The sequence below is a fragment of the Cetorhinus maximus genome, chromosome 10, assembly GCF_964194155.1.
Source record: "Cetorhinus maximus chromosome 10, sCetMax3.hap1.1, whole genome shotgun sequence".
Classification (NCBI taxonomy): domain Eukaryota; kingdom Metazoa; phylum Chordata; class Chondrichthyes; order Lamniformes; family Cetorhinidae; genus Cetorhinus; species Cetorhinus maximus.
The window spans coordinates 77,157,748-77,173,698 of NC_135888.1; the positions used below are offsets into that span (position 1 = coordinate 77,157,748).

At 40.5% G+C, this 15,951-nt stretch overlaps 1 protein-coding gene across 1 annotated transcript in view; it reads right to left on the reverse strand.

Moving 5' to 3' along the window:
- LOC144685771 (uncharacterized) overlaps window positions 1-15,951 on the reverse strand; it is a 219,738-nt gene that overhangs the window by 145,606 nt on the left and 58,181 nt on the right. Inside the window, exons 6-8 of the mRNA XM_078550630.1 lie at window positions 13,538-13,676; window positions 11,127-11,296; window positions 8,657-9,370 (exon numbers count right to left, since the gene is read on the reverse strand). Coding sequence (XP_078406756.1) covers window positions 8,657-9,370; window positions 11,127-11,296; window positions 13,538-13,676 — 1,023 coding nt within the window. The remainder of the gene's footprint in view (window positions 1-8,656; window positions 9,371-11,126; window positions 11,297-13,537; window positions 13,677-15,951) is intronic.

Below are 15,951 nucleotides of genomic sequence, written 5' to 3' on the forward strand. Positions count from 1 at the left end.
AAATTATCAAATTAACCATGTTCATTACAGTAGCATCAACTACATTTTCCCCCCACACAATAGCTCCTGAACTTAAGTAGCTTCATGTTCGCTTATTGCTCACACCCGTGACTGAATTTTCCTCAGCTTTTTTGGGGCTTTCAAGGGAGAATTCGCCCACTGTCCACACGCTCCCCCTCCCCCAAACTGTTTATTTTGAACCCTGATCAGGACATCCACAGGCTTAAGAGCAGCAAGAGATGAACTCATATCAAGAGAGAATGCAGCACAAGCAACAGCTATATAGTGAGAAATAGCAGCATGAGTAGAGAACATGCCCTTCAGTGCAGAACTGAAGAGTTGCCTTACCTCCAAAACAATGCCTATATACATCAATCTTTCCATTTGTGTGCTTTGACAGACATTAAAATAAAATAAAATGGCCATAACTAATGTGTCAAAAGTGCACAAACTAGTTTATTCCTTTACAATCAGGATGTGATACGGTCCCTCTCATTTCTCCTAAATCAGTTATATACAGGACACTGGAAAACAACCATTTTGTCTAACATCTATGCCAAAGAATCCATGAATGCTGCACTAAGCAACATCTATATACAATGTAAATACACCAATTTTTTTCTGAACGACTGGAAAGTACCTCTCAAAAAAAGTACATTAGAGCACTACAATGTTGCTTATAGTAGCAATATCAACTGAGGTGTGGGGAATGACAACTGTCAGAGGCAGTGAAGTAATGGAGCAGTTGGCCGGGTCTTGGTGGGAGACGGAGGGAGCAAAGGCTAGGCAAAAGGGTTAAAATGCCTGAGGGGTGGGGGGAGTGGGGTGGTGACAAGGAAAGGCAAAGAAGATACAGGGAACCATTACAGTAACTGACAGCAGGCTGAATTTATACTCCTCTGCCACAGAGATGCTGGCCTGTGGTGTCCATTTGTCAGCATAGGCTAATGCTAGGATCTGACATTTATATCTTCTCTCAGAGAGTAATTTTGTCTTTGGAATTCTTTTCCACAGACAACAGCGGAGGCTGGATTATTGAGTATATTCAAGGCTGAGCCGGACAGATTTTTGATCTACAAGGGAGTGAGGGAGGATGGGGGTGTATGGCGAAGAGCAGGGGAAGGCAGTCAGGCAAGTAGAATTAAGAGCACAATCGGATCAGCCATTATCTTACTGAATGGCAGAGCAGGCTTGATGGGCCTGAATACTGAAAGGCCTAGATAGAGTGGACATGGGGAAGATGTTTCCATTAGTAGGAGAGACTATTATTAGGAGAGACTAGGACCCGAGGGCACAGCCTCAGAGTAAAGGGAAGACCTTTTAGAACAGAGATGAGGAGAAAGTTCTTTAGCCAGAGAGTGGTGAATCTATGGAATTCATTGCCACAGAAGGCTGTGGAGGCCAGGTCATTGAGTGTATTTAAGACCGAGATAGATAGGTTCTTGATTGGTAAGGGGATCAAAGGTTCCGGGGAGAAGGCGGTAGAATGGAGGTTCCGGGGAGAAGGCGGGAGAATGGGGTTGAGAAACTTATAATCCATGAGTGAATGGCGGAGCAGACTCGATGGGCCGAATGGCCTAATTTCTGCTCCTATGTCTTATAGTCTTATGGCCTACTCCCGCTCCTATTTCTTATGATACCCTGTGGTATTCCTGCTCAATATGCCCAATGCTATAGGCTCACTATTACAGATAATAAATAGAGAGATAAATATATTGCTCAGACTCTTTTGAAGAGGTCAATACAAATATCCCTTTAAAGAAACACTAAGATAAAAGCAAAATACTGCGGATGCTAGAAATCTGAAACAAAAACAAAAGTACTTGGAAAAACTCAGCAGGTCTGACAGCATCTATGGAGAGGAATACAGTTAACATTTCGAGTCCATTTGACTCTTCATCAGAATTGAGGGAATAAGAAATTAAGTGAAGTATAAGCTGGTTGAGGGGGGGTGGGACAGGCAAAGCTGGGTAGAGGGCCAGTGATAGGTGGAGGCAAAGGAGAGATTGCCAAAGATGTCATAGACAAAAGGACAAAGGGGTGTTAACGGTGGTGATATTAGCTAAAAAATGTGCTAATGGTGACATTAAGGGTAGAAAGCAGGACGAGTAAGTAACAGATAGTCCTAGTGGGGGTGGGGTGGGGGGAAGGGATCGAAGTAGGTTAAAGGGTGGAGATGAAACAATGGATGGAAATACATTTAAAAATAATGGAAATAGGTGGGAAAAGAAAAATATATTTAAAAAATATAAATTATTGGAAAAAGGGGGATCAGAAAGGGGGTGGGGATGGAGGAGAGAGTTCATGATCTGAAGTTGTTGAACTCAATGTTAAATCTGGAAGGCTGCAAAGTGCCTAGTCGGAAGATGAGGTGCTGTTCCTCCAGTGTGCATTGAGCTTCACTGGAACATTGCAGCAGGCCAAGGACAGACATGTGGGCATGAGAGCAGGGTGGTGTGTTGAAATGGCAAGCAACAGGGAGGTCTGGGTCATGTTTGCGGATAGACCAAAGGTGTTCCGCAAAGCAGTCACCCAGTCTCCTCTACATTGGAGACCAAACGCAGACTGGGTGACCGCTTTGCCCGTGGATGAGGTTTCATGCTTTTTCTGAAGCCTGCCAGGGCTCCCGGCCTGCCCACCAACCTTAAGCAGGTCCATTAATGATTTTAATTAGTTTCTCAATGTCCTCAATAGGCCATTGACAGGCCAGCGGGCGCGCAGCTGACTCGGCTGTGCCCCTGCCGACCTGAAAATGGAAATGACGCGGGGTGACGTCCGGAGTTCCAACCGACATCATCCCGCATCATTTTATGCGTTGGCGAGTGGGCCCCGTCCCCGCCCACTGACCGGAAGATTCTGTCCTTAGTGTTCAATTTGTAGACACCAAAAGTACCAAGTTTAGGAAAGACAGAATATAGTTATTGTTTATAGTGGAATTTATGCTATTCAATAGTTCAATGACAAACTAAATTTAATGGAAGTAAGGAAACTGTCGCATTTTGGAAGAACAAAATGAAGACACAAGTATTCAATGAAAGGAGCATAATTAGCAGAGGGACTGTGAAAAGAATCTTCAATGTCAAGACTGGAATGAGAATTTTAAAAAGTCAATAAAATGTTGGAATCTCTAATCGGAATAATAGCATACAAATCCAGAGAGATTATGCAAAGGTTTTATAATGCATTGGTCAGACTTCACTTGGAACACTTTGTGCAGTTCTGGTGTACAAAAGGGATACATAGTGGAATGCAAAAAACAAAGATGATTCCCACATATGAAAGGTATGTGTTACAAGGAAAGTTTAGGGAAGCAAAAATTCCACATATTAACTAGAAGGATCTATAAAAGTATTAAAATGACAGATAAAAGTAAATGAGGATCAGTCAAACCTGTAGAATAAAATGCCAAAAATTTAACATGGTGAAAATTTAAAATCAAAATAAATTTACTAAGTAACCATCTCAGAAAATAAGTCATTTACTAAGTATGACATTGGGAACAGTCTACCTGGTTAGGTAGTGCAATTACTGCATGCTCGGTGGTGCGAGGTGAAATATCGGAGTCTGAGTTTAATAGACCAAATGCCTTTTCTCATCCTCAACTTGTATGTTTAAGGGTCCAAAAGCAAGTTCCACCGCCCCCCCGCCCTTTTTAAAATTTAATTACAATAATAACTGGCTCATCCATTCCTCACCTTCTAAAGTGGTTCTCAAGCATGCACACAGGACCCCTTGCAAATACTGAAAGGGCACCCTTTCAAAGAGTCCTGTTGTAACTTGTCCAAGAAAATTATTTAACCACTGCCAAAAATGATTAGCATGCAACAATGTAAAGAATATGTCAGCAAATAAAAACCTGGAACAAATATAGAATCCACAGCTCTCAAGAAAATATACTATGTGGTATGACCAGCACCAGGCAAACAGGAATTTAATGACCTGCAGATCTCTATCAGTTCCCTATTGTCCATGGGCAAATTCTGAGAATCTGTTTTGAGATATCTTTTCTATAATGGAAATGAGGGCGAAAGTCAGAAATTTCTAATTCCGGAAAGTTACTTTTTAGGATATCAAGGGCTACAGCTCTGTTGTTCAATTTCCTCCAGCAAAAATTCCCCAAGATCTATTTTTGGATAGCCACATTTGCCAAAAGAATAAACAAGCTGATTCAGAATGTATAGCCAACATGCTAAGTTTAATCACTGCAGAGTACTTGCTCTGCACCTGGTCACAATACTGAAAGAGGCCTGTAATATTCCAGTGGTGGGGTCAAATGGAGAAAGCATGATGACGACCATATTGGAATCTTTCTATGGTAGAAAATAATCCACTGACACAGTACCTCAGGATGCCTTGCATATCCTTCAATGAAACAAAGTGAGGGGGGGCGGGGGTGCAGATTTTAAAGCCAGGGTATCTCTGTACAACAGGATTAAAGCTGATGCTAACCCAGGAGTAAAGGCTTCAGAAAAAGCAAAAGTAGGTGATCAAAACTGAACAAATTAAAAGGTTTTGATACATAATACCATTCGATATTTGCATAGGCAGCATTAAGCAACACCAAATGAATTGCAGAATCCAGACGCTCATTAGTACCATGGATATTGATGGCATGGTATTCAGTAATGATATTGCCACTAGATGTCAAGGGAAGACCTTCTATAAGTATATAAAAATGAAAACTGTAGCAAAATGAAAAGTTGGGCCCTTTGAGGCTGAGAAAGGAGAAATTGTAATGGGGAATATAGAAATGGCAAAAGTGTTGAACAAATATTTTGTATGCCTTCACAGTAAACACAAGTGGGGCCCAAGGAGCTAATGAGAGTGAGGACCAGCAGAGAAGTACTAAGAAAGTAATGGGACTAAAACAAATACCCTGGACCTGAAAGCCTACATCCTAGGTTTCTAAAAGAGATAGCTGCAGAAATAGTGAATGTTTTGGTTGTAATTTTCCAATACTGAAGTCCTCTACTCAGAGCACATTCTGTTCGCTCGCTTCCCTCAGTGCTGCTTCCAAGTGATTTTTAATAAGGAAGAGCACTAATTAATCAGATGTGGGAGGGCAGTAGGTGGTAATCAATAGGAGGTATCCTTGTCAGTGTTTACTCTGATGCTGTGAAACTTCATGGAGTCCATAGTCAATGTTGAGGACTCCCTGGGCCAATCCTTCCCAATTGTATGATACTGGGCTGCCACCTCCGGCGGATCTTCCCTACTGGTGGGTCAAGACATTGTGATGGAGGAGTCTAGGATATTGGCAGTAAGATATGATTATGCGAGTATGATTCACATGTGAGGATGCTACTTGACTAATCTATGAGACAGCTCTCCAAATTTTGGCACAAGTCTCCAGATGAAAGAGAAAAGAATTTTGCAGTCAAGTTTGCAAAGTGTGCCTTTGTCTTTTCTGGTGGCGAGTTCAATGCTGGGTGGTCCGTCTGGTTCTATTCTTTTTTAAACTTTTCTGTAGTGCTTTGATGCAACTGGGTGACTTGCTAGCCCATCTGAGAGAGCAGTTAAGAATCGACCACATTGCTGTGGGCAGCAGTGAACCAGAAAGATTTTTACAACAGTCTGGTAATTTCATAATCAGCATTAATTACTAGCTTTTTAAAAATATTCTAGATTTACTACTTAATTGAATTTAAACTTGTGCCTCTAGAGCATGAGTCCAGGACTCTGGATTACTAGCCCAGTAAAGTTACCGCTCCCCCCGTGAACTACCATTAACAAGGCCCTTAGAAAATCATATGATTAGGCAGTCAAAGAAGTTTTATGAAAGGGAAATAATATTGACAAACGTATTAGATCTTTTGAGTATGTAACCAGCTGGGTAGCTGGAGAGCAACCAATGGACTTGGTGTATTTAGACTTCCAAAAAGCATTCCGTAAGGTGCCACATAAAAGGTAATTGCACAAGATAAAAGGGTATGGACTTGGGCCAATTTATTACAATCGATATTAATGACTTAGATGAAGAAACCCAGAATAATGTATGCAAGTTTTCTCATGTTACAAAGTTAGGTGCGATAGTAAGCTGTGAGGAGGACACAAAGAGGCTGCAAAGGGAAATATATTAGGTCAGTGGGTAAGAACATGGCAGATGGAGCGTAGTGTGGAGAAATGTGAGGTTATTCACCTAGTACGAAGAATAAAAAAACATTTTTTTAACAAGTGAGAAACTTTCAAATGTTGATGTTTAGAGTGAGTTGGGTGTCCTCATACAAGAAACAGGAAGTTAGCATGTAGTTACTCTACAAGCAATTAGGAAAACAAATGCAATGGGGTTAGTGTACAAGAGTAAAGGAAGCCTTGCTACAATTGTACAGGGCTTTAGCGAGAACAGATCTGGAGTACTGTTCACTAGATTGATTCCTGGGATGCAGGGTTGTTCTATGATAAGACATTGATTAGAGTGAGCCTATACTTTCTGGAATTCAGAAGAATGAGAAATCGTTTCAATGAAACATACAGGATTCCAAGGGAGCTGGACAGGGAAAATGCTGACAGGCCATTTTACTTAGCTAGAGAGTCTAGAACAAGGGGGCATAGTCTCAGGATATGGTGGTCAATCATATAGAACTGAGATGAGGAGGAATGTTATCATTCATTGTGAATCTTTGGAATTCTCCACCCTAGGGGGCCATGTATGCTCACTGAGTATATTCAGTTCCAAGACAGATTTTTGATTTCATGGGGAATTAAAGAGATATGGTGATAGAGCAGGAAAGTGCAATTGAGGTTGATGATCAGCCATGATCTTATTGAAAGCAATGCAGCTATATGGCCTACTCCTGTTCCCATTTCTTATGTTCTTGTGAAAGTGGTCAGGCTCTTTCTTGGTGTGAAATGAAGAGTTAGGTATCGATCAGGCAAAAGTAGACCTCAATGGGACAGTACTAAGGCACAGCAAGCAGGGACATTTCTGACTGTATGATGAAGGGAAAGTACTTGGGACTAGAACACTGCATGAGGAACTCATGCAGCGATATCCTGAGGTTGAAATTATTGGCCTCCAACAACCACAGCCATCTTCCTTTGTGCCAGGTAGGATTCCAGCGAGTGGAATGTTTTCCCCTATTTAATGACTTCACTTCCATTAGAGCTCCTTGATTCCATATTGAGTCAATGCTGCCTTGATGTCAAAGGCAGTCACTCACCTTAACTCTGGAATTCAGCTCTTATGTCTATATTTGGACCAAGGCTGAAATGAAGTCTGGAGCCAAGTAGTCCTGGCAGAACCCAAACCATACAGATTGTTGAGTGAGTCAGTGCAGCTTGACAGCACTGCTCACAACTCCTTCCCTCACATTGCTGATGATTGAGAGTAAGTGGCTGGGTTATACTGTCCTACTTTTTGTGGACAAGACATGCCAGGTCAATTTTCTACATTGTTGGGCAAATGCAAGTGTTAAAGCTGCACTAGAATAGTTCATGTGCAAGTCTACATAATGAGTGAGTGTGAGGCTGTTCAACTAAAACAGCCTTACAGTTAACAACCTTATCCTCACCCATGTCCATATTTCTGACAGACATAGCTATTTGTTGATAGGGAATAAAAACCGGGGACAATTTGCTTTCTTTAATCCAGGGAATTGGAGCACAATTGTAGTACCCTTATTATTGCTTTAGCTGAAAATAGCAGACTGAACAAACTTTGTACTCAAACTGGAAGAAAATTACTTGAAAGGATCTATGTTGGAGCCTCAACTATCACTGTATATGTTAATGACTTAGAAAACACAACACCAAGTCATATATCCAAGTTTACCAATGACACAAAGGCTGGTGCATTGTCAGTAGCGCAGATAGGAGCATAACGTGACAAAGTGACATGAGCCAAATGGTCTTCTTCTACACTGTAAATGATTCTATGACACTGATAGAGGGGTGAAAACTGTGGTAGACTGATTTCAATGCAGTCAAGGATGAGGTCATCCACTCTAGATCAAAAAATTATTTTTGCTCAAAAGGGTTTTTTGCTACAGCAACACAAAGGCCTGGTTTCACCAAATCTGGAGTACTCTCTGGGCACCTCATCTCAAAGGAAGGAATGCAGCACAGATTCTTCAGAATCTTACCAAGGATTAAATTATGAGAAGAGATTACATAAACCCAGTTGGTATTCCTTGAAATATAGGTGGTTAAGTGGTAATTTGATTGAGGGTTTTTGGATTTTGAAAGAAATTCATCCGGTAGACAGGGAAAAACTTATTGCACTTGTAGGGGCGCCTAGAAGGGAACATAACCCTAACATCAGAGACAGGACTTTGAAGACAGGAGTTAGGAAACACTTGATGCAAAGGGTTTTAGAAACGTGGAATACTCTGCCACAAAAAGCAGTAGATGCTAGCTCAATTAAAAGCATTTAAACCCGAGGTTGATAGATCTTTACTAGCCAAGGGTACTAAGGATTATGAAGCCAAGGCAGGTGGATGATGTTGAGACAAACCAGTCATGCTTTTGTGAATGGTAGAACATGCCTGAAAGGCTTCGTAGTCTAGTATTACTAGGACAAGTGATTAAAGTTGGAATTTTCATGGCCTGTATAGCACACCCAGAAAATGAGGGGACTGGTTTGCAGAAATGCTCAAAGAGATAAATGTGTTAACATTACTTAACTAGTACTGTACTAATGTTTAAATGTTGCACAAACCTGTGTGTTCTGGCAGCTGACTTCAAACTGAGTTCCAGTCCCATTACAGACACCATAATGTTCAGAACTAGCTTTTGTCTTGTATTCAACTGAAGTTGGACCATTTCCTACATTAAATGGTTCTTTAGAAATTCCTTCATCTGACCAATTTAGTACAGCAGTTGCAGCTGAAACAATCTCTGACGTACTTATGACATTATTATACACTGAAGAACTTTCAACTATACAGTTAGATTTCGGGGTTGAACTGTCTATTCCAGTGACGATTTCATTCGAAGTCTCTACAAAACCATTTAAACGGGGTGGAGAATTCACCTGCACATTATTTACTGTACTGTTTGTGTTGTATGTGCAGTGTGCAGATTCTTTGATAGGAACTCTGGGCTTTAAGAGCTTACTTCTCACTCTTTTTCTTGTTTTACAGTCAGAAGAACACCTAGTTGAGGAGTTGGTATTCATCTTGCTTTCCCTGTTTGCAGACATGGCGTGACAGTCTTCAAACTCACTGGAGTGATTGTTGGAGTTAGCTGAAGGGTTTAGCTCCTTGGGTTTTGAAGTAAACTGAATGTCAAGCTTTTCTTTCCCAGACATTTGAAGAAAGCTTTCTTCGCTAATTAGGCAATATTTGGATATTCTGTCCTCAAGAGACATGGAAAGCGCTTCTTCTGCCTGAACAATACCAGCGTCCCACTGAGTGTGCACTTTAACAGAAATCTAGATCAAAGAAAAAGGAGTCTTTCAGTCACCATAAAGCCTACATCATAAAGAAAACAATTACTCTAATTTATAGATGGAATGGAGTGAAATGCTTATTATAATACCTTCAATCAGCATCTGAATTAACTACTGTTAAGCAGTGTCACAATAATCACTGTGGAATCTATAACCACTGTTTTGCATAGTAGATTAAGATTTCACCGTATCAATTATGAGACCATAGATTTCACAGACGCAAAGTACCTTGTGCAAAGATACCAACTCTGAATTTGAAGCTATAACTTATACTTGCATGTGGCAGATTTAATTATTCAGCAAATCTGGAGTTACCATTAGGTAAATACAAGGTAAGAACAGTAAAGGTACCAGTGTACCAATGTACCAGTGACCCCGCTAGGAATCTGAGAATTTCAGAATGAACTTTGGCAAAACATATTAGATATCAATTAAGTGAGATTAAAGGACCTATTTTCTTGTTTCACAAATAAGCTGCATTTTTAAATAAATTAAAATCACAATTAATTATTTACATCTCAACAGTTCATCAGATGCCCGCCATGGGTGGGACAGCATTTGCCTGGTTCCATTCTTATTCAATTACAGCCAGAGAAACACTACCAATAAGCCATTTCCAGTTATCACTGATGTCTTCCATGGATCTATCTTTGGACCCCTGCAAGATCTCATCTATATACCACCCCTTGGTGACAACATACATCAGTTTCCACATGCACACTGAAACATCTAGCTCTTCCTCACCACCACCTCTTTCGATCCCTTCATTGCCTCAATTGTGAGAGCACTTATCCAACATCCTGGATGAGCAGAAATTTTCTCCAATTAAATACTGGGAAGATTGAAAACATTTTCTTCAGTCCTCGACACAAACTTCCAACTCTTGCCATCAGTTCCACCCTTCTCCCTGGCAACTGCTCGAGGCTGAACCAGGCTGTTGGTAACCTCAGTGCTTTTCAACCGTTCAACCACATATCTCTGTCATAACTAAGACTGCCCTTTTCCATTTATGTTAGATCGCCCATCTCCACTCTTCAGCTGCCAAAACCCTCATCCATGCCTTTGTTACCACAAACTTTGACCAGCCTAATGCACTCCTGTCTTGAAGCCATGCAAAACTCTCCAACTGTGTCCTAACCTGCATCAAATGCCATTAACCCACCGCCTGTGCTTGTTGATCTGGTCTGGCTTCCTGTTAAACAGCACCTTAATTTTAAAATTCTTATCCTTGTTTTCAAATCCATCCAAGACCTGGCTCCTCCCTATCGCTGCATTCTCCTTCAACCCCAAAAACCTCAAAGCTATCCATATTCCTCCAATTCCAGCCTCAACTTTAATTGCTCCACCCTTGGTTGGGAAGCCTTCAGCTGCCTGGACCTTAAGCTCAAGAATTCTCTCCCTAAACCACTCTGCCTCTCCACTTTCCTCCTTTAAGACACTCTTTAAAATCCATCTCTTTGACCAAGCTATTAGTTATCTTCCTTAAAATCTCCCTACTTGGATTGATGTCAAATTTTGTTTTCTGTTAGAAACGCTATATAAATGTAAATTACTATTAGTTAGCAGCTTTTGAAACTTTCCATTGTGGAGAATAAAGAGTTTAACTGTAGAATTAGTTCATCAATAGCACATTAATTATTCTTCAGTTTCAGAGTTTATCTAAAGCCTTTCAATCTTTATTATTGAGGTTTGACTTAAGTGAGATAACATGGAAAAACTGATTTAGTATATAGAGCACCTTGTTTCTTTGCACATCAGTTTCCACATTTTTGGCATTCCTTTGAACCAGCAGTTCATACTGATGTCTTCCTTCAAATGGCTCAACCACTGCAGATGCAACCCAGGCATGCTCAACAACGATGCCAAAAAACTGAACGTAATATTGTCGGCAGGGCCTCCTGCTAGGCTCTAATAAAAATAGACATCAAAACAGTCAACAAAAAGAAATATAAATAAACAGCATTATTGAAGGTTCCTTCCAATTAGTCTCATTATGTTTCTATGTACTTGATTTTACAATGTTGTAGCATTAAGCAGATCCAACAAAATGTCACATTTCAAAAAGAATAACTAAAACTCCCCTAATGAGTACGTTTCCCCAAATGGCAAGTTTCTGATCTCAGTTGGCGCACCACAAGATGATGGATAGACAGAGCTTAGGAAAAACAAAAGGATCACATGCAGCTAACCTACACCATAAGGTCATTTATTCAGCAGTGGCAGGAGCATGGAGGCAGGTCATTTGGCATCCTTAATTGTGGAATAACCATTAAGGAAAATAGATATATCTTTTTAAAATTAATTCACAAAATTTTCATTTAAAATATTTCTTTATGGGAAGTGAGTGTCATCAGTAAGGTCAGCATTTGTTGCCCAACTCTTGAGCTGCTTTCTTGAATCACTACAGTTCATGTGGTGTAGGTACATCCACAGTATTGTTAGAGAGGAAGTTCCAGGATTTTGACCCAGCAACAGTGGTATGCAACTTGGAAAGGAACTTGCACTAGTGGTGTTCCTATGCATCTGTTGCCCTTGCCCTTCTAGGTGGTATAAGTCAAAGGTTTAGAGGGTGCTGTTGAAGGAGCCTTGGTGAGTCGCTACAGTGCATCTTGTAGATGGTACACACTGCTGCTATTGTACTCCTGTGGTGGATGGAGTAAATGTACAACATGGTGAATCGAGTGCTAATCAAGCCAACTGCTTTGTCCTGGATGATGTCCAGCTTCTCGAGTGTTGCTGAAGCTGCAATGATCCAGGCAAGTTTAGAGTATTCCATCACACTCAAGACTTATGCCTTGCAGATGGTGGACAGGCTTTGGGGAGACTGGAGGTGAGTTGCTCACTGCTAATTCCCAGTGTCTGACCTGCTCTTGTAGCCACAATATTTATATAGCTTGTCCAGTTAAGTTTCTGGTCAGTGGTTGATTGGACCTCAGGCACTATTCTGCAGAATTCCTGCAGCAGTGTCCTGAGATGACTGGCCTCCAGCCAGGGGAGGAGTTCCCCCCAATTCCTACAACTTTAATTTTGCTAAGCACCTTGATGCCACACTTAGCCAAATGCAACCTTGATGTCAAGGACAGTCACTCCTACCTCACCGCTCGAGTTGAGCTCTTTTGTTCATGTTAGGACCAAGGCTGTAAAATGAAGTCAGGAGCAGTGGTCCTAGAACCAAGCTAAGCATCAATGAGCAGGTTATTGCTGTGTGAGTGCCATTTGATAACAATGTTGTTGATACCTTCCTGATTATGGAGAGTAGACTGATGGAGTGGTAATTGACCTGATTGGAATTGTCCTGCTTTTAGGGACAGGACATATTTGTGCAATTTTTCACATTGCCAGGTAGAAGATGCTTTGGCCTGAACATTGTCTAGCTTCTCAAATGTAACTGGAAATGTACTCAACCAAGTGAAGAGTATTCAATCACAATCTGTACTTGCGCATTGTAGATAGTGGATAGATTTTCACAAGTCAGGAGGCGAGTCCTTACCACAGAATAACCAACTTTTCTGATGCCCTTGCAGCCACAATATTTCTGTGGCTGGTCCAGTTAAGTTCCTGCAATGGTGAACCACAAGTTGTTGATGGTGGGGAATTGTCCAATGACAGAATGTCAAGGCATTAGCCTCTTTCTTGTTGAAGATGGTATTGTTGGCACTTGTGTAGCACAATGTTACTTGCCACTTATCAGTCCAAATCTGGGTAATGTCCACATCTTGCAGCACAGGAGGGCAGACCGCTTTATCACCAAAGGAACTGCAAATGGAACTGTGCACTGCAATTATCTGCGAACATCCCCACTTATTATGGAGAGTATTATCATTGATGTAGCAGCTGAAGATAGATGGGGCTAGAACACTGCTCTGAGGAACTCCTCCAGCAATTGAGGAAATGGGGGAAATAATTTGGCACAACATGCACGCAAGGCATTGTCTAGTAGCAGCCGTGAAATCAGTCAGGTTTTTAAAACAGAAAGCTACTAGGGCAGGCGGAGAAGAATGTAGGAGAACACGTAGGTCCTCAAAAAGTTCAGGAGGCACACAGTCTACTGCTTCTGATCATAGTCTATTAACAGTGCATGGAGCATATAGCTAAGCAACAACCAGCTTCACATTTCTTTCTCAAAATATTTTGTATTCAAATACCTACCTTTCATCTTGGAATGAATCTTCAGCAAAGGATCAAGACAGACAGCACTAGGCCACCAAGGACGTCTACTAAACTTCACCCAAACCAGGTCTCCAACCTCAAACCTCACTGGAATCACCTTCTTCCGTCTTCCAGCACACTGAAACCAAAATGACTTGGTCAGAACAAATTGATTCTCATAAATATCACCATACAGGTTTAAATTATCAGGGACAAGTTAGCTAAATGATTTCATTCTAAACCCAAATACTGCTTTACAAGGTGTCTTTATTATAAATTCATAAAGACAAATGAGTAGTTGTGTTATTGAGGGATAATTGCCTACATTATTGAGATTCTACATCAAACTTACATTCAACATATCTTTAGTTTGTGGAAAATTATCCAACATTTCTTACGATGCAAATCATGCCTAGTGATTCAAACTTCAATGAAAATAGAAAAACTTCAGTGTTTAGCTCTCTTGAAAAACATTCACAAAATAAAGCAATCACATCCTTGACAAAGGAAAAGAGAAACCTTTGGCTGCAAAGACAGCTTCCTCCATTTCCAATCACTATTTTAAGAACACCTGTGTGGACTCAGGTCCTTACCCCTTTGGTCGTGTTTCTGCAAAAGCTCACTCATGCTTTTACACATTAATAAATAAAAATGTATGACAACATGTATAACCCTGCATTTTATCCATTTTGGAATATCCTATGGAGAGGAAAGGCAAATATCATTTCAAAATGAAAATTAATACCACTTGAGCTGCAGATAGGATTTAAAAAGAGTTGCCTTTAAATTCTTAAGAAAGGTTCTTCACACAAGTTTTTTCAAAACATCAAAATGAAAGGTGATTAATATAATAGACATTTTGAAGTCATTTTCTCCAAAGTCTGTACACAGTCGACAAAGTTAGCCTGTCTCAGTAATTGGTAAATACCTCTCACCCATTGGGTTGGGAAGTCTTCAGGCCTGGGTACCTGGTTGAAATTGTCTGGCAGACTTTCCCTTCTAGTTGACAACATGGGAGGTAAAAACATAATTAGAAAGAAAACACTCACTGATACCCATGTCTAAACAGCTGTGAAATCAGTCAGGTTTTTAAACAAAAAAGTACAAGGGCAAACTTCAACCAGGCAGAACAGACTGTAAGAGAACACTTGATAGTTATTTTGTTTATGCCAAGTGCCACTTCTTTTATTTTGCATCACATGAAGGCAAGTCGTACCAATTAAAATAAGCAAGTCCAATCATGACTATTAAACCTACTGTGAATAAAGCCACTTAACTTAGTCACATCTGGCATGACTTCTGACTTACCAGGCTTTTTATTTGATCTGCCTTCAAATTGACTAGAGGGCCATGATGGACTTATGCAAAGAGATATATATTCAGTTCACCTCACAATAGGGTACTATTGTTACACACCTGAGTTAAGCTGCTGTACAGTAGATTTTGAGCTGTGTAAGTCTGTTCTGGAATGAAAGGGGTATAGGACACACCTACAGGAATAAGTAATACCACTAAGCTCAAGAGGCATCTACAGGAGACCCAAATTTGCAATAGCATTTCATAAAAGTAAGTTCTTTCTTTCCTTGTATAGCAGTAACAGCAGCAAAAATAGCACAAGAGGAGTGAAAGTAGCAGCAGTGGGTTAAGTGTTAGGAGTGGTAACCATAAACAAGTTACGAACTGTAATGCTAAGATAAAAGCAAAATACTATGGATGCTGGAAATCTAAAACAAAAACAGAAAATGCTGGAAAAACTCAGCAGGTCTAGCACCATCTGTGGAGAGAGAAACAGAGTTAATGTTTCGAGTCCGTATGACCCTTCAGAGTTCTGGACTCTGCTGAGCTTTTCCAGTATTTTCTGTTTTTGTTTCATGATCTGTAATGCACTGCCTGAAAGGTGGTAGAAGCAATTTCAATTGTAACAACTGTCAGCTATGGCTCAGTGGTAGCACTCTCAATTCAGATCCAGAAGGTTGTAAATTCAAGCCCCTCACTAGAAACTTGAGCACACTTGACACTTCAATGCAGTATTGAGACATTACTATACTGTCAGATGCGATATTAAAGCAAAGCGCTGTCAGATTTATTGCAAAAGACCCAACGGCAGTATTCAAAAAAAGGACAGAGTTTTCCCAGCGTCTTGACCAATTATTATCCCTTAACCAACGCATACAACAGGTCCGTTCATTTATTTCATTGTTGTTTACGGGAGCTTGGTATGCACAAATTAGCTACTGTGTTTCCTTAATTAAATAACTACAATTCAAAAGTACTTCAAAGAACCAATATCAACATGATGGGCTGAATGATCTCATTGTGTTGCATGATTCTATGAGAACAAAGTTGAGTAAGTTAAATTTGAGGAGGCTCTTGAAGTAGGGGATGGTTGGAAGATTAAAGGAAATCACTCCAAG